General features: G+C 39.1%; 2 protein-coding genes across 4 annotated transcripts in view; one reads left to right on the top strand and one right to left on the bottom strand.

Moving 5' to 3' along the window:
* Window positions 1-26,887, bottom strand: part of LOC131686697 (uncharacterized) — a 1,014,555-nt gene that overhangs the window by 755,894 nt on the left and 231,774 nt on the right. The gene's annotated exons all lie outside the window — the stretch shown is intronic.
* Window positions 23,624-25,474, top strand: LOC131686862 (pickpocket protein 28-like). Its single transcript, XM_058970857.1, has 3 exons — window positions 23,624-24,108; window positions 24,171-25,160; window positions 25,219-25,474. Exons 1-3 carry the CDS (start codon window positions 23,624-23,626, stop codon window positions 25,472-25,474), a joined length of 1,731 nt encoding a protein of 576 aa, XP_058826840.1.

Genomic DNA, 26,887 nt, shown 5'->3' with positions numbered 1-26,887 from the left:
TTGCGTTCAAAGTTTGTATGGGATTTTATATGGGGAAATCAATTATTTTGCATTTACGTTAATAAAGATCGCTATTTCACTCAATATGAAAAACCAGCTTTATAAAACTATACTTCAAACCTTGGTTAACAACTTTGTTGAAGACGGTAACTAGCCACGAGTTTTCAAAAAATAGTTACAACGATTTTAAAACTTATGGTTCAATCCAAATCCAGAAATTTATTGTTTTTTCCAACACTGCCAGTGCACCAGCGACATCGACATTTAAAACTTAAATAATTGAGAATATAGGCATCGCAGAGGCTTGGTACCTGTGAATGAAATGTTCAGAATGAATTGATGAATAACATAGACATAGTCATAAAATGAAAAAAGAGGGGGGGGGGCTTGTGTACTCCCCTTTTTTAGATTGTTTTGTATAAGACAAAGAATCATTACGTCCTTGTAAATGTGAACGCCAAGTCACATTAGGTCAAACGACTGACATACCGACTATCGTCGCCGAATGGTAGTATTTTGAAACATTCGTTATACCACTTCATAGATTTTGATTTGCTCAGCAACTTCAGCGAAGACACTTCTGTCTCTTGAGATACAGTAAGCCGAAAAAATAACCTGTTACATGGTTGAAATCACGAGATATGTTGAACAGAATGTTGTTTTCTCGTACTTCCCATCAAGGGTGGCAATAATCGGTTTTTTTCCTCATCGCTAAAAATGAGGCTCACTTACTGATGGACTTCACGCCCATCACTGAGCGATAGAAAATAACGATAGTAGAGGGATAGAATTAATACATCGCTCACGCATCGCTTGTCGTGCCATCAGTAGATGAGTTGTAAATGTATGGCTCAGTGATAGAAAGATGAGCGATGTTATAAGATACTATTTTTGAGCATCTGATGTAGATATGATTCTCATAATGATGGAATTTTATGAGAATGAGATGTATGTACAATGGATGACGAAAAGAGAAGGGAAATAGATGTTTACCGCCATTTTCAAATTCAAGATGGCGACTTCCAGTTACGCAAAATCGCCAACAATCCTATTAATATGAATATTTTTGGAAAGGGGTTGATGAGTACACGACGGAAATCGATGTTTGGTGTCGTTTTGAAATTCAAGATGGCGACTTCCGGTTGCGTAAAATCGTCAACAACCCCATCAATATGGGTATTTTTGGAATGGGGTTGATGAGTACACGACGGAAATCGATGTTTGGTGTCGTTTTGAGATTCAAGATGGCGATTTCCGGTTGCGTAAAATCGTCAACAACCCCATCAATATGGGTATTTTTGGAATGGGGTTGATGAGTACACGACGGAAATCAATGGTTAGTGTCGTTTTGAAATTCAAGATGGCGACTTCCGGTTACGTAAAATCGTCAACAACCCCATCAATATGGGTATTTTTGGAATGGGGTTGATGAGTACACGACGGATATCGATGTTTGGTGTCGTTTTGAAATTCAAGATGGCGACTTCCGGTTACGCAAAATCCTCTATAACTTCATCAATATTGGTATTTTTGGAATGCGGTTGATGAGTACACGACGGAAATCGATGTTTGGTGTCGTTTTGAAATTCAAGATGGCGACATCCGGTTACGTGAAATCGTCAACAACCCCATCAACATGGGTATTTTTGGAATGCGGTTGATGAGAACACGACGGAAATCGATGTTTTGTGTCGTTTTGAAATTCAAAATGGCGACTTCCGGTTTTGCAACCTAAGATTCGGATTTATTTTGAAATTCAAGATGCAGTGAAGGCCCGATTTTATCAGCCCCAAATTTTGTCTACCCCCGGTTTTATCAGCGTTCTGACCCGATTGTCAGCCTTATACCGTGTTGGGTAAAACATGTGTAACAAATACCGAACTTTATTAGATCGCGTCAGTTAACTTAATCGTTCTTGAACCGAACCGAAGCAAAGTAAAGCTGCACAATTGGTGCTTCAGAGTTCTAATTTGATTCCATATCGTTATATGGGCAAAAAATTCGTTAACGACGGCACACTGAAAAAAATTATGCGAAGTGCATTTTTTCTTTGGACAAAACAAGTGTAACTTTTCCTTTCCGTTTGGGTTTTTTTGTGAAATAGTACAAAAACATACGGAAAAGATTATGTTTCACAACAAAAAGTTTTAAACAAATGTTATTCTGCCATCATGACGCTAATAACACATACAATTCCTTAAAAACTACAAATAGTTATAATATTAATTATAATTATAGTTATGACATTAAAGTACATGTTTGCACATGTTTTACCCAACACTGTATAGAAAAAATTATGAGCTCTAAGAGCCTAACTAGATTAAATTCAAGTAAACCTTTTTCTGAATCTTTCTTTTCTTGTTTTAAAGATGCAAAATATGCAAAAATAAAAAGATCATTTTTTTAAATTTTGCACTGGAATACCCCCTTTAGAGAAATGTATACCAAATAATCAGAATAGGTTATATGGTTAATGAAAAGGATAGAAAAAATGTGTCCCAATTTGTCCAATACAGGTAATTTTCGATATCGGGGTATGTTACCCTCGATATAGCGTCACTCGATATAACGTACTTATTTTATAATTTATTTTTCAGGTCCCAATTTCTCATCAACTACGCATGTATTCCATATTTTAAGAATTCAATATGTTACACACAATCTTAAAACGTATTAATTTGGCTTCTAATGAGCATGTTCGCAATTGGTTACTTCAGTGAAAGCTAAAAGAGCGATTTTTTGCAATTTCATTTGCGTATGATCGTAATTTATTAAAACCAACCACGTATCTCAATAAATAATACAAGATCAGTAAGTTCTAACTGAAAACTCAAATGAATAATATCAGATACAATCGCTTCCTGAATCTCCCGAATTCGGTTTTTCGGACTACAGAATCTTTTTATCATTCTCAACATTTGGGTCATCAAATTACTTCAACCACATGATCTACGAATCATATTGAAAGTAATGCGGACACATTTAACTCCGATTTCGGATATTCCTGAATTCAGTTCGCTGGACTCATGATTGTTTTGTCTGTTTTGCATTGATTTTGCCATGATGTGACGCATGAAATGACGTACCCTAGGAATCCAGCGATTTTTATCAAAATTTTACTGCTGGTTTTTGAAACTCCTGAATCTGGTTACTAGAATCGAAAAGTGTTTTCGAATCCTATTATGTGCCACATCAAATTAATAAGCGTGAGAGATCATAATTTTAGTTACTGTGTACGTTTTACGACCGGTTTGGGGTATTTAAGAAACCGGTTAGCGGACTGAAATATATTTTCAAAATTTCTTGAATCGTGGATACAAGTGGATCTTTATAGTCCATTCTAATGATATAAGTTCATGTATTGCTTTTACTTGATGAGGTGCAAGCGGTGGGAATATTAAGAAACACTTTACAAACCCAGACATAATAATAATGACTAATGATTTAATTATTAGGAAATGAGTCAAAATAAGAAAATTTTCAATAAAGATTAACTTATAACTGGGGGTGGGCGTAGCGTAGTTGGTAAATCGATTGTCTTGTAAGCAGCGCACCTGGGTTCGATTCTCGACTCCGCACATAGGGTTAGAAATTTCTAATATGAGAATTTTCAAACCCGAAGAAGCGAATGACCTTAAGGTTAAAATCTCTATAATCAAAATAAAAAAAAAATATTGTAAGTAAGAAAAGTAATTGTGACATCTTTTTCATGGAACCACTATAATATTCTTAAGAGAAAAGCTGTTTCACACTGCTAGGTGGGTAAGATTTTCAAAATTAGTTACTCGTTATCAAAATTCTACAAAATAAAGTACCATAGATAACAATTCTGTGAGAATTTTGCATGCTTCGATATAACGTACAATTTTTAAACCGAGATGTATATCGAAGTTTAACTGTGTCCCCATTTCGTCGGTCTAAAATAAACACAGCGGCTGATAAAACAAGTATTCGCTGTGACTCTTAATGCTCAACATTTTTGGAATGGAGTCAATGAGTGTACGACAGAAATCGCTGTCTGGCGCCATTTTGAAATTCAAGATTGCGGTTTTGCTTAAATCATATTCTTTATTTATTTCCTTTTAGTTCCTTGTCTCATAATTATTTCTTATTACTTTATTCTTAAGTTTTTTATGCAAAAGAAATTGTTTTAGATTTGTAGACCATTTTTCTTAACCGGAAGTCGCCATCTTGAATTTCTAAACGACACCAAACATCGATTTCCGTCGTGTACTCACCAGCCCCATTCCAAAAATACCCATATTGATGGGATTATAGAGGATTTTGCGTAATCGGAAGTCGCCATCTTCAATTTCAAAACGACACCAAACATCGATTTCCGTCGTGTACTCCTCAACCGCATTCCGAAAATACCCATATTGAAGGGGTTGTTGACGATTTTACGTAACCGGAAGTCGCCATCTTGAATTTCAAAACGACACCAAACATCGATTTCCGTCGTGTACTCATCAACCCCATTCCAAAAATACACATATTGATGGGATTATAGAGGATTTTACGTAACCGGAAGTCGCCATCTTCAATTTCAAAACGACACCAAACTTCGATTTCCGTCGTGTACTCATCAACCCCATTCCAAAAATACCCATATTGATGGGATTATAGAAGATTTAGCGTAACCGGAAGTCGCCATCTTGAATTTCAAAACGACACCAAACATCGATTTCCGTCGTGTACTCATCAACCCCATTCCAAAAATACCCATATTGATGGGATTATAGAGGATTTTACGTAACCGGAAGTCGCCATCTTTAATTTCAAAGCGACACCAAACTTCGATTTCCGTCGTGTACTCATCAACCGCATTCCAAAAATACCCCTATTGATGGGATTATAGAGGATTTAGCGTAACCGGAAGTCGCCATCTTGAATTTCAAAACGACACCAAACATCGATTTCCGTCGTGTACTCATCAACCCCATTCCAAAAATACCCATATTGATGGGATTATAGAGGATTTTACGTAACCGGAAGTCGCCATCTTGAATTTCAAAACGACACCAAACATCGATTTCCGTCGTGTACTCATCAACCCCATTCCAAAAATATTCATATTAATAGGATTGTTGGCGATTTTGCGTAACTGGAAGTCGCCATCTTGAATTTGAAAATGGCGGTAAACATCTATTTCCCTTCTCTTTTCGTCATCCATTGTACATACATCTCATTCTCATAAAATTCCATCATTATGAGAATCATATCTACATCAGATGCTCAAAAATAGTATCTTATAACATCGCTCATCTTTCTATCACTGAGCCATACATTTACAACTCATCTACTGATGGCACGACAAGCGATGCGTGTGCGATGTATTAATTCTATCCCTCTATGATCGTTATTTTCTATCGTTCAGTGATGGGCGGGAAGTCCATCAGTAAGTGAGCCTCACTTTAGGGTTGAAGGAATCAGTCGATTATATCTGCTCTTGGAGCTGATCGAAATCGGAAAACGAGCCTCAGTATTGATTTTTTGCCACCCTTGCTTCCCATATTGCGCATATTATTGACCTAATTTTAAATTTTAACAAGCAATTTTTAATTTTATTGTTGCACTTGAATGGAAGGCGTTTTGTTGCTCGAAGAACTTTGTACTCTCGTTCTCCATGATCTGCCTGTTGATGTACGATTTTAGTGTGGAGTTTATTTGTTTAATTTTGTGGAAGGTGTACTTTATTTCTATGTTCAGAATAGCTTTCTTGAACCTCGTAGTGTGGTGATTCATTTCATTCAGGTAGAGGCTATTCTCTTCGATTAACGGTAACAAACATGCGAAGCTGTTTGTGATGTGTATTGGAAACCCTCCTGTTTTACGACACTTCAGAAGAAAAATGCACTTGAAGTATGTCAGTGTACAAAAATGATTATATCTTGCCCAGACCATGTTATCTGAGGTATACATAGTGGTTTAACATTGATAAATGTCTTTGCAACAAAATGATAACGATAAATCCCAAAGTGTTGTACAAAGTACAACAGCGCGAATACTCGAGGCTTAAGAATGAAGGATGTAATTATGAACATTTTTAAAGACTGAATACGTTTAACATTTTGAACGAGAAAGATTCTTTGATTTAACAATTAAAACTAGCAAAAATACATTTCGGTATTGAAAGGTGTGTAAAATGTTCTTTAGAAAGCCATTTACATGGGGAATCAATTATTTGGAAATACATTCAAAACGAAGTCACAAGAGCAAAATTAACAAGAAGGATTTAGTAGTAGAGAGCACATTAAGAACAAGGAAGAGATGGCGGACAACGATGACCGGAAAAAGATGAGCACAAACTTGCACCACACGGCACACGGAAGATTCCTCAGCTGGTCATTTTTTGGGGTCAGAATTGCGCGCTGTTATTAGCATTAGGTTTTCAATAGTACAGCATAAGATTTCCTGACTGTTTCGTAGTATATAAGTATTAAGTAGTATTAAGGAATGATGGAATAAAGAGATTAAATAACTGAATTTTGGATATTTATAGCCAACACATCCAGAATGCAAAACAAATCGTTTAGTTGAGATCTGGCGCCACAATACTCGTCTCATGACCAGACAACATGTTCGATGTCATGATAAATTGTCGCGACAAGCGCAAAGAACGTTCTCAACAAGCGCAATATGCCGGGAATGCGCATCCAACGTAAAATGATTTGACATAGGCATCACCCGAATGAAATTGCCAGCCATATCTATCCCCTTGAAATCATATTTCGTCGACACTTTTGGTATAATAGAGTGAGAAAATAAATGTAAAATTCGTTAAAGTTAACTGATCAATAATCAAAAATCTGCTTCTAATACGCTCACCTTAGATACAGTTTGTCCCTACTCATTGCGCAGAGTGGAGCAAATGGAAAAGACCCAAACTATAGTAACATAGCAAGATTTTTTAGCTAAAATACTTCCATGTTTTCCCAGAAAATACGAGGAATGCTTCTATGCTTCTTCCAACGGAGAACTAAAGTGAAGCAGTTTATGAAATGCGGTAAATTTTTGATTGAATATGCTGAAGCAAGTGGACTCGTTGAGTTTTGATACGTCGGAGTGCCCCACCATGTTCTTGTTATTGTACGGAAAACAATGGTCCTATGTTGCCTATGTTCAGAATTATAATTTGCCTTTCGAGTCGAACTAGATCACAAGATATTTTACTGCGACTTGAGACCTGAGCAATAAAAGCTCTAGTTGTGCTGGATCACGCTTTCTTGAAAATACTTACAAACAAATCGTACAAAAGAGGACTAGGAGATAGACCCTCGGAAAGACATTTGGTCATTTGAATATCTATTGCAAGCAAAGCAATCGTTTGTCCGCTTGCCTTTTATTAATTTTATAAAAAATGTTAAAGATTTTGTATAAGAAATAAACAAGTCACGGTGAGTATAATTGAACAATATTATGGCAAAAAAACAAGCATCGCTGAATTGTTCACTATTGGATTAAGGAAACTTTTACCTTCAATTTGAAACCAATTCGGAAATAATCCACCGAGGGATCCAGAACAATTTTTTTCAAGTTCAATATAAATATAATGAGTTATGAACCTTACTATATACGTGTTCTAACTATCACGGATCATTCAAAACATTGAGTTCAATCGAAGTCCTACAGAGTCCAAAGTAGCATTATTTATAAACACGATTGCGTGTGTATTACATAAAAAAAAACTTCAACATTTGTCAATCCGTTTCAAAATATTTATATGTTTCAAGAATTATATAGTGCAACAGAATGTAGTAATGCGTTTGAATAATTTTCATATGATTCGGGAACCTTAACTCTATCCCAAGCCGTAGAAAGGTCCAAATGAACAGACTCGGTAGCTTGTTTACTGAATGTTGCTGATTGCATACATTCACAGAGCTGTGGCATATGGAATCTTAAAATATGAAATTTTTAACTATTGGGAAGTTTCGCTTTTCTCCAACTTGTAGGGTGTAGGATCTCTTTAAAACAAGACTGATATAGGTAATAAAACTGATGGCAGATGGAGATTCGTCCAAATAGAAAATTGAACGGTGTTCTATTAGTTTATGACAATTTGTTCCTGTGGGTCCAAATTGGCTGTGACTTGTACTATTACTCATCGTGACCTGCAATCCGGCTACATTCCCATCAATGCTTTCCACGTTTTTATAAATGGCGTTCACGATATTCACTGCTAGCTTCTGCCATTTTGATACATTTTCGCGGTAGCTTGCTAATGTTATGGAAATCTCGGACCTATCCGACAAGCTGTTTCTGGGAGCGTAACAATACGGACATGGGTAAGACGACCTGTAACCCATTATTCCAAGTAGTAGGTTAACTATCTTCAGGTTACATGAGACCATAGTTTCTACTGAGCTTAGCTCCATCAAAGTTATCCATATTTGGGATATATTTGTATACTTTTACGGTATTCCAGAAACAGCCGCTAGTAGCAATATTTTCCTAACGCTAGTGCACTTAAAAGGATTCCTTCTATCTCTGGAACTTTCGTAGGTTCTTTTCTGAATGATTGACAGTGTAATTTTTAGGAACAAAATGACCATATATGCGTCGGATAAAACCAGTTTTTGTTGTCAATATCTGGCAAGTATCGTTCTTTGGTGGCTTGTCTTTCTTTTTCGGAAATGATTCTCAAACTCACTTTTTAAGGCACTAAACACAACAAGCCTACGGTGATCTAAAAAGGCACATGCCAAAACGATTACACTGTGCGATAATAATAGCGAAGTCGAAATCAAATCGAAGTGGACTGTTTTTTTCTGGAAGCATTTATATTCAATAGCAAAAGCAGTCGACTTAGACGTACTTTATGGTAACGCCAATGCTAGTAGAGCGAATCATATGAAGCAACAGCCATAGAAAAAGAAATTTTTGCTAGCCTAGCAAGGGTTTTGCTATTTAAATAGAAAATAATGAAAAATGAAATAATAGTCCGACTTAGTTTGACATTTCTATCCATACCGTGTTATTGGATTAATGGTATTAACTTACGCCACCCTCATTGAGTTGAAAAAATAAAAATGTTCGTCAACCCTCGGTAGATTATTTTCAAACAAGTTTTAAATGAAAGGTATAAAGGTCTGTTAACGAATGGCGAAAGATTCAGCGATGCTTATTTTTTTGTTAAAAGGTCATTTTATATACACACCGTGCAGCTATCAAGAACCTCCTATTTATCCGAATCGTTTTCAATTTTTTTTGTCGGTTCACACGCTTTTTGGTTTTTGTAGTTAAAATGATCCAGCAAACTGGAATGTTTGAATGATTTATCTAATAAAATAGCGATAAAATTGCTATACTTGCGCAATTTCCGCTTGAAATAATCGAATAACCTGAAGTTATCCCAACAGGAACTCGCTTCGATTCCAAGTAATCCAGAGTAATCGAGGAATTTTACAATAATGGAGTAATCAATTATTAATCGGATTTTCGTAGGAATAATCTTTATAACCATGAAGTAATCCAGGTTTTTTTTTTTCGAGGGTGACATGTAATCAATGCTGTTGGGAATACCTTGGTTTACTTGCTCAGAAGTATCTTCCACAAAAGATGTTCATTATTGCTGATTATTGACAAACTACATTACGCACGGAGCTATACGCAAAGGTGCACTGCGCTCGAGGGGTTTTGCGCAATAATGGCGTTACACTCAAATATTTTCTAGGGTTACTGTGCTTGTGTCCTGACTATGTTTAGTTTTATGTATAATTATAGTTGATTTGGGGATACACTGATATGTATGAACTATATAGACCAAAGCAGCCGATAAATTAACGATTCAGGCAACTATTCATAGAATTTGTGTTTTGACTTCGACTCATCAGAATTCGACTGTAACATAGTGACAGGCGCTAACTTGGTTCTGTAACTAAGTTAGTATTAGATTCGGATGAGACGAAATTGAAACGCAAATTTCATAATTAATTTATGGCATTTTAGTTGTTGACAATGCACTACACCGGTACAGTCGGTGCTACACCCATTCAAGCTTGGATGTAATCAGTTTGTCTCTTTTTTGCACTGGATTCAAGAAAAACGAAAACGCAATTAGTTATAGGTTTCATATCCCTCACGCGCAAAAATGATTTTACCTAATTTTCTACTTACTTAAATTGGTTTCCATCCAAACTTCTCTCCTAAGGAAGAAATATAACTTAAAACTAGTAAGGATTTTTATAATTTCTATGTACGTTATCGTGATATTGGATTTTTTGGCAGAGTAAATCATGTTCATAATGTCATGACCTTAGTCACGATTTTGGTTATTTCTCTTCGTGTTATCGTCTTTATTCATGAAAGCTTCGTTATCAGAAATCTCCTAGATTAAAGGTGCATCATGCAGATGGAGGAAGAGGCGTAAATTGATGCAGTGTACTAATAAGCTGCATTCGACCAAATTATTGCATCGAATATTTTTAAAAAAAAATATCACGGAATTTCGTTAAATATCCGAGTTCTTACTTGTGTGACAGAGTCCTGTATATGCAGCTGACTCGTCTCAATTTAAGAACAAAGTTGGAGGCGCTCAAGGCCGCAATATGGGACCCCTACTGTTTGCATTAATCGTCAACGATACTGATTGGTGATGTATGTGCACTGGTCTACGTCGATGACTTGAAAACCTTGTAGTCCGATTTATCGACAATCCGTCTTCAACTTATCACTTTACTGACTCTGAAAGTATTATTATCAGAAGACTGGAATAATTTGGATAAACGAGGTCGAATATTACTCAAATTAAATTCTCTCAAAATTATTAATTTTTTTTTCACAGAGTTCTAACAAAGAATCCCTCATATATTATGAAACAAACCCTAGAAAAAATTGCAATCGAGACGGTTTAATAAGTTGACTCCGAGAAACTCAAAAATTTACATTCTTCAAAAATTGAATAACTTTCACAATTTTCATCCGATTTAAACTGATAAGGGCTTGTTTCATTGGTTATTAGTAGGCTTTAAGTTCCACTAAAAACATGATTTAAAGAATTGCTTTATCTTCCCAAAATCTTGACCAAACATTTAAATTTCTTTAAAAATAGGTAAAAGTTAAGAATAAAGATCAACAAACTCGTAAATAACGCAAGAACCATTAGTCACACTAAAACATAATGTTCAGTAAAAAGTAAATTCACCCATCTTTAATTTAACATAATTATATTTCGTATCGATGCGCTAGAACCGAAGATATGTGGATTTTACTTAACGGTGGAATCAATTTTTTATGCTAACTCAAAAACTGTTCTACAGCAAATTTTTCGGATTTCATTTTCGTATTAAGCACACGATTTTACATTGAAAGTGACTACCAGCTTATTGAGATCAGAAATGCTGTAAACTAGTGTTAACGGTGGATCTCAAAATTTGGAAACCCTCACGCGTCTTGTTCGTCTGTTACGACAGTTCTAGTAAAAAACGTAGTTTCCCAAATTTATACGAAAAACGCGGGATTTTTCAATAAATTCTATATTGAAGTAATTATCAAATAATAATCAACACTATATTCAGTAGTCAATCAAATTCCCATCATTTTTGAATACAACTTTCATTCGCTTCTGCAATCACAAGTATTTTCTAAATTTTTTGAACTAATCTTGGCCTATGCTAATTTGTTTGCTTTCCCAAACTCTACAGCTGACAAATATTGCTTAGAATTGTTATAAACATCGCGAAATTGTTATACACATCGCGATACGCAAATGTTTTCAATCCAGGCTGAAACAAACGTGTCTAGTTGAGCAGACTACTGTAGGTAGGGTTCGTCGCGGTTGCGGTAATTCAAATACATGAAATGCAAGATCCAAATAGAGACAAAATTATTAGATCATTTAAAAACAATAAATTTGTACTCTTAAAGTGCATCACTTCTCCTGATTTCTGTTGGTAATCGTGGAATTATGAATCGTTTTCGATATCAATTTTTCAAATTTTCGATTTCGAGGAACTTTTACTTAGAAAGTGAACCAGTGAAAGTGTGCGCAAAGTTCGCTAAAATTGTGTGAGCAGATTAGCAGAAAGAAGCTCAAGGTTCTCTGACCTCTGGCTATCGGACATCGACCCCGACGCACAAACAGTGTGGTTGCAGCTGAAGCTATCTTTGGAGTTCGCGCCGTCGGATAGACTTTACCAGTGCGGACAACAATCGTGTGCGGCTAAGGGACCATTCATAAATTACGTAACGCTTTTAGGGGGGAGGGGGTACGACAAGTTGTGACAAGTTGTGACATAGGGGGGAGGGGGTGTTAACTAGATCGTTATGTAACATGTTTTCATCGAAGAAAAAAAAAATTTCTTGGAATTTGTTACGTAACAGGGGAGGGGGGATGGAAAAATTTGTGACACTTTGTTACATAGTGGGAGAGGGGGGGGTCAATTGTGGGCAATTTTTGCGTTACGTAATTTATGAATGGTCCCTAAGTGGATTCAATCTGCGGCATTTGCTGAGCGGGACGAAGTAGTTGGCGTTTGGATTAAACTTTTCAAGCGGCTCCAGCCGCCATCAGCAGAGAAGTATTTTGCATGCTTGGGGTGGTGCATGAGACCACAAATATATTTGGTGTGGCACTAAAGTGGATTATAGAAATTCGAGTTTTTCTCTGCATGTGATTTTTCCTTCAGGGGACTGTGGTTTATCGCTGTGTCTTTCAATATTGGAAGGTTTATTATATTCCGGATAATTTCCATTGATGGTTGTCTGCTTGGTTGGCTCCCCTCGCTGCTGTCACAATCGGTCGTCTGGTCAGTCAAGTCGCGCGCGGAACGTCGAGTCGAGTGAAAGTTTTTTGTAGTATAAAAAAAACTAGTGCAATTTTAATCAGATTGAAGAATCAAATAAAGTGTCTGTTTAGAATTTGTCTGTGTTACAGTGCATTCAAACTCTAAGTTGTAATGGCTGAACTACGAGATCTGAAGAAGCAGGAGCGGAACCTTCGAAAGACATTCGATGCTATTCAACACTTTCTGGATACCTTCGACGCAGAAAGACACGCCAGTCAACTTGATATTCGTCTTCAGAGACTAGATACGGCATTTAGTGAGTTCCACACTTAGTCACTGTTTCTACTTTTATATATTTCAGTATGGTGTGAGGAAAATCAAAAAAACTATCAAAATTTAGTCTTATCGCAGAATGATCCGTGACTCCTGAAACCTCGAAGCGAGTCTTGAACCTTCAGAAATACTCTACATAACCGTCTGCTTTAAATGTATTCCAATTATGAAAGCTAACTGTTGGAATCCGGACACAAACTTCATAGTTTTAGCGGTTTCTATATCATTCTGTTTTAAGAATGGAGAAACTTAAAAATATCACTTTAAAACTCTATACCGATCATATCAGTTCTGGTCGCAAAAAAACGTTCATTTTTTGATGTCCTGAAGTTATAGAGATGCTGATTTTTTTGTGGAACTGTTATACAAAACTTACCGTCATCGGTATTTTATTTTTGAAGTCATCGTTATAGTCATAATTACTACACCCAACGAAAAAAATCCACAAGAGTACAATCCCCAACAATAATGAGAGGAACCAATAACACACACACACACACACACACACACACACACACACACACACACACAGACAGGTGCAGATTTCTCACCCTGCATGCCTGAGTCCACCGAAAGGCACTCAAACAGTCCGCAGACACTGATTGAACAAACAGCCACCTCTCCGCTCGGTAGCAATCGGTCGTTGAACCCTGAGGCACCCTCGAAGCGGACAAAGCAGCACACAATTCCCTAACGCCAGATCCGTCTTCCTGATGCTTCGCATATGTAGTGGCAAAAGCGGGTGCTCGTTAAACTAATTAATATTCATGATGTAAAATGGCTTGCAAACGAGTCAATGTGTCGACGAGGTGCCGGGGAAATGGGATGCGGGGGCATTTGATTTCGCCAAAGCGTTTGACTACGTGGTCCGTCAATCTGCGCTCCGTCTGGCGAATCGGAGGAATGCACTCATATGTGGCCCGATAGGTTGATAGGTTCCGACCGATAGGCCGACCGAACCGGGCTGTCGATGATGGTGATACTTTTGGATTCTGAAAGAGAGCTTCAGCTTTTTTTCGGAACATTATAACCAACATTGACGGAACGAGCGGACACACGGGATACGAATTTTCAGTTCTGATGCACATCGCAACTGAAATCAAAGGCTTTGGCCAATAGTGCACACCCTTCTACCACCGGCAGGGACTGAAGGACAAGGACAGCTCGCTCGGATTGAATTTTATTGGATTGGAAATAACTTGATTAACTTAATTGAATTGAAATCGATAGACGGTTATTTTATTAAGCACTCGGCGTTGAATGGTTTTTTGTTCTTCCGCCTGTTATCGGGGATAGCTGTATCGCGCGCGAATTACACGAGCCCTTTTTTATCAGTGCCATTTGGGGAAACACTCGGCGGCCGGGATCCGTTTGGGAAGCAGAGTGGGATTGGCGTTCGTGATTTTCCAGTTGATTGCTCTCTTGTACAATATTTACACGGTGCTTTTTTGCCGAAGTACGGCACCCGACAAAAGTTCTTGATGAATGTCCGCATGGGGGCAGACTCTGCAGCGGATTACGAGTGATTCGTGTTCTCGCTTGTTGACGGATTTAATTGCTGAGACAGCTTTGCACAGTCCGAATATGCCGCGCAGATACGCTGCTGTGAAGGACAGACAGGTTTGTTTTTTTTTTTTCTGCGGACCTCAACTCGCGACGCGTCCTACACTGGCAATTAAAATTAGCGCCAGACTGAATTTTATTTCCGGTTGACTGGTCGTTCTGAAAGGGGCGCTGGTCACGTAGATGTCATAAAGTAAACGGGTGGAAACCGGCGTTCCAGAAGTCTGGAAACCACTTAATGGATGCGGCTTTGTTAATGGTCAAGCCCCCCGTTGTACATCCGCAATGGACAAGATTGGTCGTGTATACTCCTTGTGGTAGAAGTGTAATTATAAATAGGACTCGTGAAGGGTTTTGCCGAGTTTTTAAAGAAAAATCTTTTGAACAAAACATTAGGTAATTGTGTTGAATTCAGAATAACTTGAGCATGAATAGTAGATACTTTCTTGTTGTATTGTTTTCTTTTTGAATATGTCTGTATAAATCCTATTTGTATGAGAATTAAGAAAAAATGACTTTCTTAATTGACGCATATTACTGAGGTACACACTTAATTTTTTTCTGCGAATTTCAGCTTTTTTCGCATCTTTTTCCGAAATCTCAACAGCTGAGATCTCAGTGATCAACTTTTTGGCTGAGATCTCAGTAAAAGTGACGGATCGTAGCTGATACTCGTAAAATATTTCGCCGAAAATCAGTAAAAATAATCTCACATTACTGAGATATGTTTCAAAATTTGCTAACTAAACGGCTGTTAAGAAATTGCAGAATCGAATTGAGTGTGTACGCTTTTCTAATCTGTTCAATCTTTTTGATTTTGAAACATAACTAGCTGCAGTTATTTCAGTGCTCGTCGGTTAAAAATATATTCTGGCAACACAATAATAACTCTGAGCCAAACGAAATTATGGCATTATTATTATGTGGTCACTTGTTCAGGAACTACTCGGTCTAGTCCCCGTCAATGGATCTAGCCTACTCCGAGAGTTCCCCGGCGAGAGAAGTTCTCCCAAAACCGATCAGACCAGCCAAGTGCCGTGGTCATTTCGGCGATTCCAGTGGAGCAGGTCGTCCGGTTCGCTGATGCCCCGACAACCCGCGACTGAAGGTGTCTCGCCGCGGTCTAGACCCCGACGGTAAATTCAGCTTGCGCCAACGGAGAGTTCCCGGCGGAAGAAGCTCTCCCGATACCGATTCTTCTTTGATTTTCGCAATATCGGGCAGATCTATCGGGTCAACCGGTAGGGTGTCGTAGTCGATTCGATAATGCCGAGTGGAGCGTCGCGTCTGGTTCGCTAGCTCCCCGACGCTCCATACCCGGCGCTCAGTCGCAGTCTACTCAGTCAGTCCCCGGCGGTGGATTTAACCTACTCCGACGAAGAGTTTCTCAGCGGTGGTTGCTCTGTCGAATCCATTTCTCGCTGTTCATCACACCATTTCCGCTGTAAGTCGGTCGGGATATGCGTTACCACTTTGTCGACTGTGTTCCATATGTTTACATCACTTGTCATTCGACAAACGACATTGTCCGGATTGGTGTCCGCTCCTCCCGTTTCAAGCTTCTTCCTGCGCATCGCTTCGAATCTCGGATATCTGAAGACCACATGCTCCTGTGTCTCGTTGTATACCCGAACCGATGAAAATACTTTCTGAAGCAGTTTTGGCTCGACAGGAGCTGTGTCAGGTGGTATCTTGGACAGTCCACGATCGCTCTCTATGCATTTTGTTGGCCTGTTGAAAATGATTCTTCCCAGGAGTTTTACGAGTGTACTCCACACACATATGGTCATGGCTTCTGTCTGTCACTTTACATTTCTACGCATATTTCATAAAATAAGTCAGCAAAAACGATAAAACCAGATTCTATCACAACTCCACATTATTAAGGACACTAAACCGCACATTTTTTCTGCAGAAAGTTTTTTTTCTATCTTTAACCGTTTTCACTTTATTGTCATTTTGATACGTCTGTCACGTTAGATAATTTTCGCAGTTAGTTTGGAGGTTGCCCGACTAAATAGAAAAACTCTGTTCCGTTGGCCCCCAAATTTGCATGAACACAGTTTTAAGTTGAAGCTTAGAAAACAAGGAAGAGTTTGAAATATAGTTTTCCTGAAGAAAAAATTTGTTTTCGATGTTATGGAGTATTCTCAATGATCTGTCACGTTACAACCATAATCTGTCACGTTACAGTTCTGCATTTTCATTTAAGCAAGGGTATCAAGACAATCGTACACAAATCATCTTTAATCTAGGAACTGAGTATTAACGGGAAATTTCATGTTTATTTTGAAAAACATATTGGTTTTAATGAACCATCGTGAATAACTTTTGAAAAGGTCGTAATTTCACGAAGTAACATATTATGTCAAAAGAAACTTAAAAACATTTGAAGGACAATTTTTCATGAGCATATTGAATTGAAAAATCATTTTGAAATGCATTCTATAACTAAATTATTTAAGGAAAAAAATAATCTCCTTACGGTCTTTTAGTCATTTTCAGGTCATGCAAGTAGCATCAACAAACTTTTATAAATGATAGACATGAAATTGTTTTCTGGGTTCAACATTCATATTTTTTAATATTAGAAAACAAATAGTTTGACGCAAAATTTGATAAAAAACTTCGACTGTAATGCCATTTTCGGAGCCTTGACCATATACGTCTATACGAGGTCGGATTCCCTGGTAGCAACACCAGCTTCTGCACCTTCCACGTTTCGAGGAAGTTGCCCTTATCTAAACACTTCTGCGGCACATCCTGAACATGTCCCGGTATACTAGAATGGCAGCTTTCAACGCCGCGTCTGGTACTTCATAAGAACCGGGGGCTTTCCTAGATTTCAGTCGCTTCAATGCTCCTGCAAGCTCATCGTTAGCCACTTGTCGATCATCCATGTTTGCTCCTTCTTCCTCGCCGTGCGGTTTCGTTGGCCAGGTAGTTGGATCGTGCTTCGGGAAGGCACCCTCGACGATTATTATCAACCCGGGCACATTTCGACTGGCGTCGACAGGCTCTTCAGCTTCGCCATCACGACTCAGTACCTGTCGCCCCAGGGATTGGCGTCTACGTCTCGACACAGCTCCTTGTGGCAATCTGACTTGCTGAACTTGATCTCCCGTTTTAAAAACGGTTCTAGATTTTCGAAACGCAACATTGCGCTCCTCTCTACCTGACTACGATACTTCTCTCTGAGTCCGCCTTCTGGATCTGAGACAAGCGTCTCGTTCCACCAGTAAGCTGGACGTCATCTAATACTTGGCTCCAGGTTTCGCGGTTTGTGGCGTCGTTCATTGCACAATCGTACGTCTAACATCGCTAGAGATTCCTGCAGGATACACCCTCTTGTGTTGGTTTCTCTACTGCCCCATTCCACGGCCCAGGTGTTGAAGTCACAACTAATGACTACCGGCTTTCGGTTGATCAACAGTTCGGTTAACTGTTCCAACTACACACGAAGACGCCGTCGATTTTGGCGATCACGAAGCCCTCGTATGAGAGTTCTACTACTTCTGAATGGGGAATCTGCCCATAACTTGTATCACAGAAGTTTCTGATCTATCCACCACCCAGTTACAGTTATCAGGGGGACATGGCTCTGCGATCAGAGCGACATCGCACATAATTTCTGTCGTAAACTGCCACAACAGTTGCTGTGCGGTGTCACAGTGATTCATATTTATCTGGGTTATCTCCATTACCGTTGGCCTGCAGTCGCCTTCTTGTAAGCATAGCATTTCGTAAAGCATGGCACCCGTCAGATGGTTGTTTCCGTCCGCTGGAATACAGAGCAAGCACTTTGGCCTCTGCGTGCAGTCTCTCGCAAGATGGCCCGTCTCTCCGCATTTCCAGCACATCCCGGATCTATCCGGGTCTTTGCAAGCCCCTGCTCAATGTCCAAAGCCTTGAAGCATTTCTGTGCTTGCTTCTTCACTCAATGGGCATCTTGACCATCCAACCCAAACTTTGTCTACCTCAAGCACCTTGTCTGCAGCAGTTACCGGTAAACGAATCATCGTTGTCTGAGTTCCTCCGTATCCCTTCTTTCACCGGGATGTCATGTGCGCCTAGCCCAGGTTACACTGCTGTTTCAGTGCACCTCTCAGCTCGTCTTCCGTAGTGATTTGATGAAGGTCTCTGCACACAATCACCATCTCTGGGTTTAAGGCTTTAACATCTGCCACTTCGCATAGCGATTTTTTCATAATCACCTGCGCAGTCGAGCTGTTAATCGTGGGATCCTCTTCTAATTCGAAGAGCATCTCTTCTATTTGGGTACGACTGGTTCTTATCACGTTTTCCTCCAAATCCCTCATCTCCGGATTCGTTCTGACCTTCTTGAGGAGTGCTGCATACGCCGTCGCGTTATTAACTGTGACGAACACAGCCTCTCCCTTTGGCGCTTTCTAACGAGCCGGAGGTTTTCCCTCTTTTGCTCCACTTTTCTCTCGCCTCCTTCCTCCCTTTGCTGTCTCCTTTACTCTCTCATTTGCTTCTTATTTTGACCTACAACGGTGCTCTCCCTGTTGAGTGGCATCTTTTCCTTCGGCAGTGGAAGCGTCCTCGCAAGTCTGGCTCTTAGACGCTAGGTCTTCCAACTTCTGGCGAGGATCACTTTAGAGTCATACCCCAGTCTTCAGTGCTACCGTTTCCTACTCCCTCACAATATTAAGACACTAACGTCTTTCAGACTTTGAGAACCATCTCCTTAATGTCCTTATGGACATTGAATATTACTTCCACAAATTTGTGAAGCTCCTTCACCAAGCACTTCGCGGTCTCTGGCTACTGCTTCTCCTCCTTCTGCTCTTGTTGAATAAATTCAGCTGTTGCTGGTGGGTGGTGACCTCACCAAACGACCTCTGGCGAACGGATTCGACGCCCGTTTTCTTTTATGTGTGTGTTTATCACCTCTGTTTCTCAGAGATGGCTGGACCAATTTCCACCAACATAGTCTAGAATGAAACGTACAACTGTCTTCTGTTGAATTATTTGTCGATCGGAGTTCAGGTTCCGGAGTTCACGCCAGTCTAGATAATAATAACTGACCAAAGTCGCCTACGACAGTTCTTGATTCCATGTACGCAAAAAACTGAAAATGTGCAAATGGGTGAAAAATATAATTTGCAATTTTGATTTCTTCTATTTTAAAATGATTAGATGTAATCTAGAAAAAAAAATTCACAAAAATCGACTTTTTGGCAGTCTTCCCAAATGAACATCGTACGCAATGTTCGCTCTGGTTCTGTGCTCATATTAAACCCACATTTTGTGTACGAACTCGAACAAGCTAGTTCATAGCAAAACACGTGCTCATGTTCACCTGCACAACCGAACTCCATGTACGTACACGGTGTGCGTACACCTCTCGTACACACAGGTTCGTGGCACCAAGTTTCTCCTTCTCACTTTCATCATCACTAGCGGTGACTCTTTTTGCATTATATGAGCCGTTCTCGTGTACGAACACGGATGTTTGAACTAGAGTTTGAACATCGTTCGTTTGGGTTCGACGTTCGAGGCCCAATTTATTTTTACTAAGATTGGATTTTAACAGGGGCGTACCTAGGAGTGTGTGGCGGGGAGTTACCACTTTTTGTACCACCCTCCCCTTACCCTATCCCTAATCACACCACTCTGAGAACTCCAGCCCATCCCACCTCACTCTCATTTCCATCGCCTTTGCCCACCAATCATACGAAAATAAGCTGAGGTTTGTTCGGCTGTACGATTTTCACCCCCCCCCCCCCTCACAGACCTACCCACGCATGCCAAATTAAGTTAGAAGGAAGACAACTTTCAAATAAAGCTGATTAAGCAAATTAAGTATTATATTTTTTTTTGTTTCAAGTGTTTAAGCATCGAAATGTAGCTCATCGGGTTCCTGGCTGTCGAGCCATTGTATATGTGTTCAAAGTGTACTGCAAAATAATAGGTGCAAAGTATACATTTTCACAATTTTTCGTCATGAAAGGGACCGCTTCAGGTTCTTTAGGCGAAGCTTGTACACAGGACATGGTAATAGATCATGTAAACTCTCCCCACAATAGGCACATTTTTTAGCGTTGCTAACGCTAGAGTCATCTTCATGGTTCTCTGCGCTACTGTTGCTACAAAGGCCCATTTGCTTGTTATTAGTGCAATGTTGTAATGCAAGACGCGCGGTACAAACAATGTCGGAGAAGCCGTACTTGAACGCAAAAACATCCCGCCAAATATCACGCGACATGAATTTGAAGGGGCACAAAATGTTGTCCCATCGTGTGCGAATAACGTTCAAAATCTTTACTCCCTGGAGAAAATTGTCTTTGAAATAGCCAGTCCAGTGCTTTAGTAGATCCACTTATAGCAAGTTCGAATCGATGACTACACCATCTACCTCAACATTCGGAGCGGGCATGTAGACGCAGTAATACTCTATAAAACGGTTGTCGCCAGTTATCATTTGCTTCCTTTAGACAGAGTAGTCCTTATCTGGGCGAAATTCCAAGATATCTCTCATAGCTGAATATTCTTTCGCAATCATCAGAATACCTAGTGGATTATCTTTGATATGAAAGATAATTGGATGTGATTCGACCGAGTTCAGTGTTTGATTTTAAACGGGAAGCAAAACCAACTAATACTTTTACATGCGGACAGATTATATTGTAGAGTGTATTTCAATCAATCTATTTCATCACGGATTAAGTTGTGTTGGTATAAGGCAGTAAGTAAATTTTGTCCATAATGTCAACAAAATTCGAATTCAAACCATATCCGAAAGGATATAAAGCCTTTTTTGCATTGGGGAATTGTTCTGGGTTCCACCGTTCCGGCAAATAAATGCAGTCGCGTCCTTGAGAATCAATGACGTTTCTCTCTTGTAACACACTTCTACAACTTCGGCTAGGATACTTTCACAATATTTTAGTACATGTTTCCTACGAGCCGTTCACCACTCAGCTGTCACACTTGAGGCTGCTACTGGAACGTGCTCTTCCGTTAGTCTCATTTGAAGCAGAAATTTGTATTTTTCCACCATCCCACAGTGTTTCAAAACGCCATTTTAACGATCAAAATTCAATAATTCCTGATTTATTGCATTGAGACATTAGACTTCTTCGAAGAAGTTTCTAAATTGACGCATTTTTTGATATAACGGATTGAGTGATTGATTCCCCTAAAACTGAGATAGAAAATGTATTTCCACAAATAATTTAGCTAGAAGCTTGCGATTTTTAGTAATGTTTTAGAATAACATTGTTGTTAAGAACTTTACTGTAGATACTAAAGCTCTAACAGCGGTAGCGACATGTGTAGAGTTACTCACGATATTCAAATTTCTAATATAACTTTTTACGATCATATTTTATACTAAAAATGTCTTATGAAAAGTTGTTCAAAACGATAAAATACACATTTTTCATGAAAACGATGAATATGTAGCTCTTGAAACAAAAAAGAAGCATTCATCCTATGTATCGCTGGTATCTCAATGTTGAAAAAAAAATCGTGTGAGCTCCATTGTGAATTGTTTGAAGACTAACAGAAAAAATTCTAATGAGAGCTTATTGGTCTCAAAGTCAAAAGATCAGTGAATATCAATTCACAATTCCAATAATTCTTATCAGCTTACTCAGAACTCTTGCAGAACATCACGCAGAACTAGGGCTTTGCCCAGAAACGCAAATAGTGTTTTCAGTTTTGGAGCTAGCGTCAATCCGGCGCTAGCTTAGTCCTGTCACCAAGTTAGTGTCAGATTCTGATGAGAGGGACTCGGAACACCTCTCTAATAACTAATTTAAAACTTTTCACCACTTTGATTTTTTGAAGGACCACCCTTAAAACTGCTTCAGCCGTTACATGGTATTCGGAAAAGCTTCCAATTAGATATTTGTTTTCCAGGATGCTAAAATTCAGAATGTTTAGTGAGAGAAACTATCCTATTTACATTAGACTGGTTCAATTTATGACTTTTAGCTCCACCAGGCTCTACTGATTCCTTTTATGGCACGTAGTAATTGTGCAAATTTTGGTAGCGATCGGTTGTGTCTACGGACCCTCCAAAAATTTCAAAGTTTATATGAACATTAGTATGGAAAATCCGTTAAAATTAAAAATAAATTCATCCATGCAACATGATAGTTGCAATGCTCAACCAAGGCAAGCTCGCAAAAGCACCGTGGGAAATAATTTCGATAATTTTAACCTTAAAATCGTTCATATTGAGGTTAAAAAGAAACGCATGATAGTACACGAATTGAAACTGTCCCTCAAACAACCATGCGTTCGCATTATAATGTAATCTTTCGCTGTGTTTCAACCATTTTCTCTCCACCGCCGCTTTAAAAAAACCCGGTCTGTTAAAGTCTTGTAAGAGCAGTTTCCTTCGAAGGCGCAAGATCGGTTCGTGCAGGTAGAGCATACATATATCACTGTCACTTTTTATTATTACGTGTATTCCACTGGCTCACTGGATGGTTTTTGTTCGAGCTTTGCCATTTCGCTGGTACCGACAGCGCTACATTTATTACAGCAGCGAGCGATACGTGTATTCAGGAGAAAGTAGTTTAAGGTAGCCGAGCCGAGATGGTGAGATTTATTGTTGTATAAGCTGCTTTTAGGTTCCGTTATATGCAACCTACTGGTTTCCGAGAGTTTTCAGATTCAGATTCAATTGAGTTCGATGAGCTGTGATAAGTTGTTCAAGCTGAGTAAAATGTCACTTTTCAATGTGTAAGGACAGATTTAAAGCATTTCCACCCGAGTGTATAAAATACTTGTTTAAATTCGACACGACACGTTCAGTGAGATATCATTAACGACAGTTTACCTAGCCTGTATGATGTCAAAGCATAAATGATTCACATCACTTCAGTTGTTAACACGCCCGTTGCTTGTCATTAAACATTAATCTAAATTAGCATGCTGACTTCAATGCAAACACCTCTCTAATGTTATGCAGTTTAAAATTGATCAGTAATCACCTACTCGTTCTGAAACGTGCACCGAAAATGCATGCTCTCAAGAATCAACTAGGTTGGACTCACGTTTTCGGTCCCAGACATCCTTCGGAACCAGTCTATCCACTTCCCCACCACCGGAAGCCAATTCATGGACCCAAGCCGAAGTCTAGAACATCAGTTCAACTTAGAACCGGTTTGCGAGATCTCTTTCGCGAATATTGTTCCACCAGTACCGTTCACGGAGTCAGCTATATCAGTTCGAGAAGATCCCGCCTGGAACGGATTTGGTGGTTTGTCGTCATAGTTCTGGCGGTGTACGGATGTGGTCGGCTGATTGAAAAAGTATATCGCAAGTGGGACGAAAATCCGGTGATTGTGAGTTTTGACGAACAACCTACACCCGTTTGGACGATTCCCTTTCCAGCGATTACCATCTGTCCGGCGGCGAAGATCCGTTCCGAGTTGATGAATTTTACGGAATCTTTCTACCGATTCGCGTATGGTACCCGGAATGAGACGTTGGATCAAGCGAGGTTGGACAATTTCTCGGGATCGGCTGGAAGTTATTAACTGTTATTTTTTTTTTTTTCAACAGCTTAGACGAACTGCTGGCAGTGCTACAGATATGTGACCGATTTTTTCACAGTTCGGTACAAAACCTTAGCTTCGACGGAGTAAAATCAACCGTAGATTTGGTATCTGTTCTACGACGACTCTCCATCCTTCAGAATGACACTTTTATGATGTGCAAAATGCATGGCTTCAGTTGCAGTAAAATGTTCACTCAAACTATCACCGAGGAGGGCGTATGCTTCACGTACAATGGTTTTTCACAGAACGACATGTTTCGAAAGGGTGTTCTTCACGGTGACTACGAATATTTAACTGAGACCAAAACCGTTACCAACTGGAGCCTTGAGGATGGGTTTAAATTCGGTACTCCGCTAGGGTCGCATCCAATTCGAGCATTCGGAGCTGGGTTTGGGGCAGGGTTAACGGTTCAGCTGATGAGTTTTAACAGTGACATCGAGCAGCACTGTCGGGAGGAGCAAGGTTTTAAGGTGATGCTTCATTCACCAAACGATTATCCTCGGGTGCAAAAGAATTTTGTTCTGGTAACGCTTGCTCGGGATATTACGATAGCGGTTCGACCATTGATCGTTAGAACGGCTGACGCACTGCGAAGCTACAGTCCAAAAAGGCGCCAGTGTTACTTCAGCTGGGAACGTGAACTGAAATTTTTTCGCATCTACAGCCAAAGCAACTGCGAACTGGAATGTATAACGAACTTTACGCTGAAAATCTGCGGTTGCGTTAAGTTTTCAATGCCTCGCTCCAACGGAACTCGTATGTGTTCGACGTGGGAGATGAAATGTGTTTTGGGTGCACAACCAAAACTTCTGAAAAAATACGCTCAGCAACGTTTGAAAAATCTTGGCAACTTTGCTGTACCGTGCAACTGTATACCCTCGTGTACCGCGCTGCTGTATGATGCGGAAATCACCCAATCGACGTATGATTTTCAGCGAACGCTCGAGTTGCGTTATGCTCCGATTTGGCCACCTATTCGGGATTTTATCAGCAAGTATAGTGTAACAAACTGATTTTGCTTTATCTATTCTAAAACGCTCCTTCTATTACAGAAAGCAAATATCGAAACTGGGAATCTATTTCAAGGAGGCAATGTTTCTCAGCTCGAAACGGAACGAAGTGTACGGGACAATCGATTTCGTCGCAAACTGCGGAGGCATACTGGGACTGTGTTTGGGTATCAGTTTGTTTAGCTTGGTGGAACTGCTCTACTACTGCCTGGTTCGGCCATTGATGTTGGTTCGCCAGTCGATTGAAGTGAAACCGACGGTTATTCAAGTTACGGACGGAATCAACAGCCGATTTTGAGTTTGGACAGCGACAGCGTCGCTATTGTCAGTGGATACCACTTTACGCGCGCGTGTGTGTGTAGCTTGCTTAAAAAAGCTTATTTTGATTGTAACTTCTTGATGTGGGACAGAGCTAGTGTCCCTTTGCTTACAGAAAGCTCGAATGCTCTCAGTATGAGCTTGGTCTCAAAACGCAACAACAGATTTTTCAATTGGTAGCATCGCGACAGAAATCATTGAGAGCTCAGAATTATATTTCGGTTGTTTGACTTTTATTAAATCAATTTTAACAACTTAAAAGTATTTGCCTCAAAAAGGCCACCGAACAACTCGGACACTTATCGAAGCTTTAATATACGCACACTAATATTGCTGCTTGCTCATTAATAAAATGATCTAGTGAAATAAATAAGGATTTTTATTATGTTCTGTTCATAAATTCATAAACAAGAAATCACGGTTTCATGAACTGAATGATTTAAGAAAACCGGGTCCAAGTTGATGAAATTATGAATAATAAACCTCGTATTCATGAAACTCTTTGTGTTTTCCAAAAGGCTTGTTCGCGCCAAAAATATACACACATACATATACGTTACATTCCAATGTTTGGTTGGGCTAATGTGGTTGTTCCCTGCACATGTTTAATTTTTTATGATTCTCGTCCATAAATTGGGGATTGCTGGTTTATATCAACAAAAAGAACCGACATTTAAACGATGCTCACGATTTCAGGAGCTTCGCGATTTTCGAATTTTTTCATCGCGCTACCGTGATATTTTATACTTGAGTCTTTTTTTTGGCAGTGTAACACAATTTATGTTCATTATTTCAGGATCTTAGCGACGATTTTTTTAATATAAATTCACGCTATTGTGATATTTCAATCACGAGTTTTGCATCTGATTTTTCTGACAGATTAGTGTGATTAATGTTCAAAATTTCAAGATCTTAGTCACGGTTTCCCTAATTGTTATTCACGCTATCGTGATACTACAGTCAGAAATAGAGTGGTTTGTATTCATGATTTCAGGATTTTAGTCACGATTTTTTATATTTTAGGCACTAGTAGTGTAACTTATGTTCATGATTTCAGTATCTTTGTCACAATTTTTATAATTCATGGGAACTTTAACGTGATATTTTAATCACAATTAAAGTGATTTGCGTTCACGATTTCAGGATTTTAGTAGCGAATTTTGATATTTTAGACACGAGTTGTACGGCTTAGACTCATGTTTCCAGGAGCTTGGTCACGATTTTCGTAATTTATATTCACGTTTTCGAGATATTTTATTCACGAGTTTCGCAGCGGATTTTTTCTGGTACAGTAGTGTAAATTATGTTCATGATTTTAGGATCTTAGTCACGGTTTCCGTAATTTTTATTTCTATTTTTTAATTCACGTTATCGTGATATTTTAATCAGAAGA

The sequence above is a fragment of the Topomyia yanbarensis genome, chromosome 3 (genome assembly GCF_030247195.1).
Source record: "Topomyia yanbarensis strain Yona2022 chromosome 3, ASM3024719v1, whole genome shotgun sequence".
In the NCBI taxonomy this organism is placed as follows: domain Eukaryota; kingdom Metazoa; phylum Arthropoda; class Insecta; order Diptera; family Culicidae; genus Topomyia; species Topomyia yanbarensis.
Note: the sequence above shows the minus strand (reverse complement) of the source record. Positions and strands in the feature narration are given on the sequence as shown.

Excerpts from the sequence above, each read along its gene's own strand:
- LOC131686862 (XM_058970857.1), top strand. The coding sequence starts at position 23,624 with ATGCATGCTCTCAAGAATCAACTAGGTTGGACTCACGTTTTCGGTCCC. Across the intron at positions 24,109-24,170 it reads GAGACGTTGGATCAAGCGAG|CTTAGACGAACTGCTGGCAG; the intron begins GTTGGACAATTT and ends TTTTTTCAACAG. Across the intron at positions 25,161-25,218 it reads ATTCGGGATTTTATCAGCAA|AAAGCAAATATCGAAACTGG; the intron begins GTATAGTGTAAC and ends CTTCTATTACAG.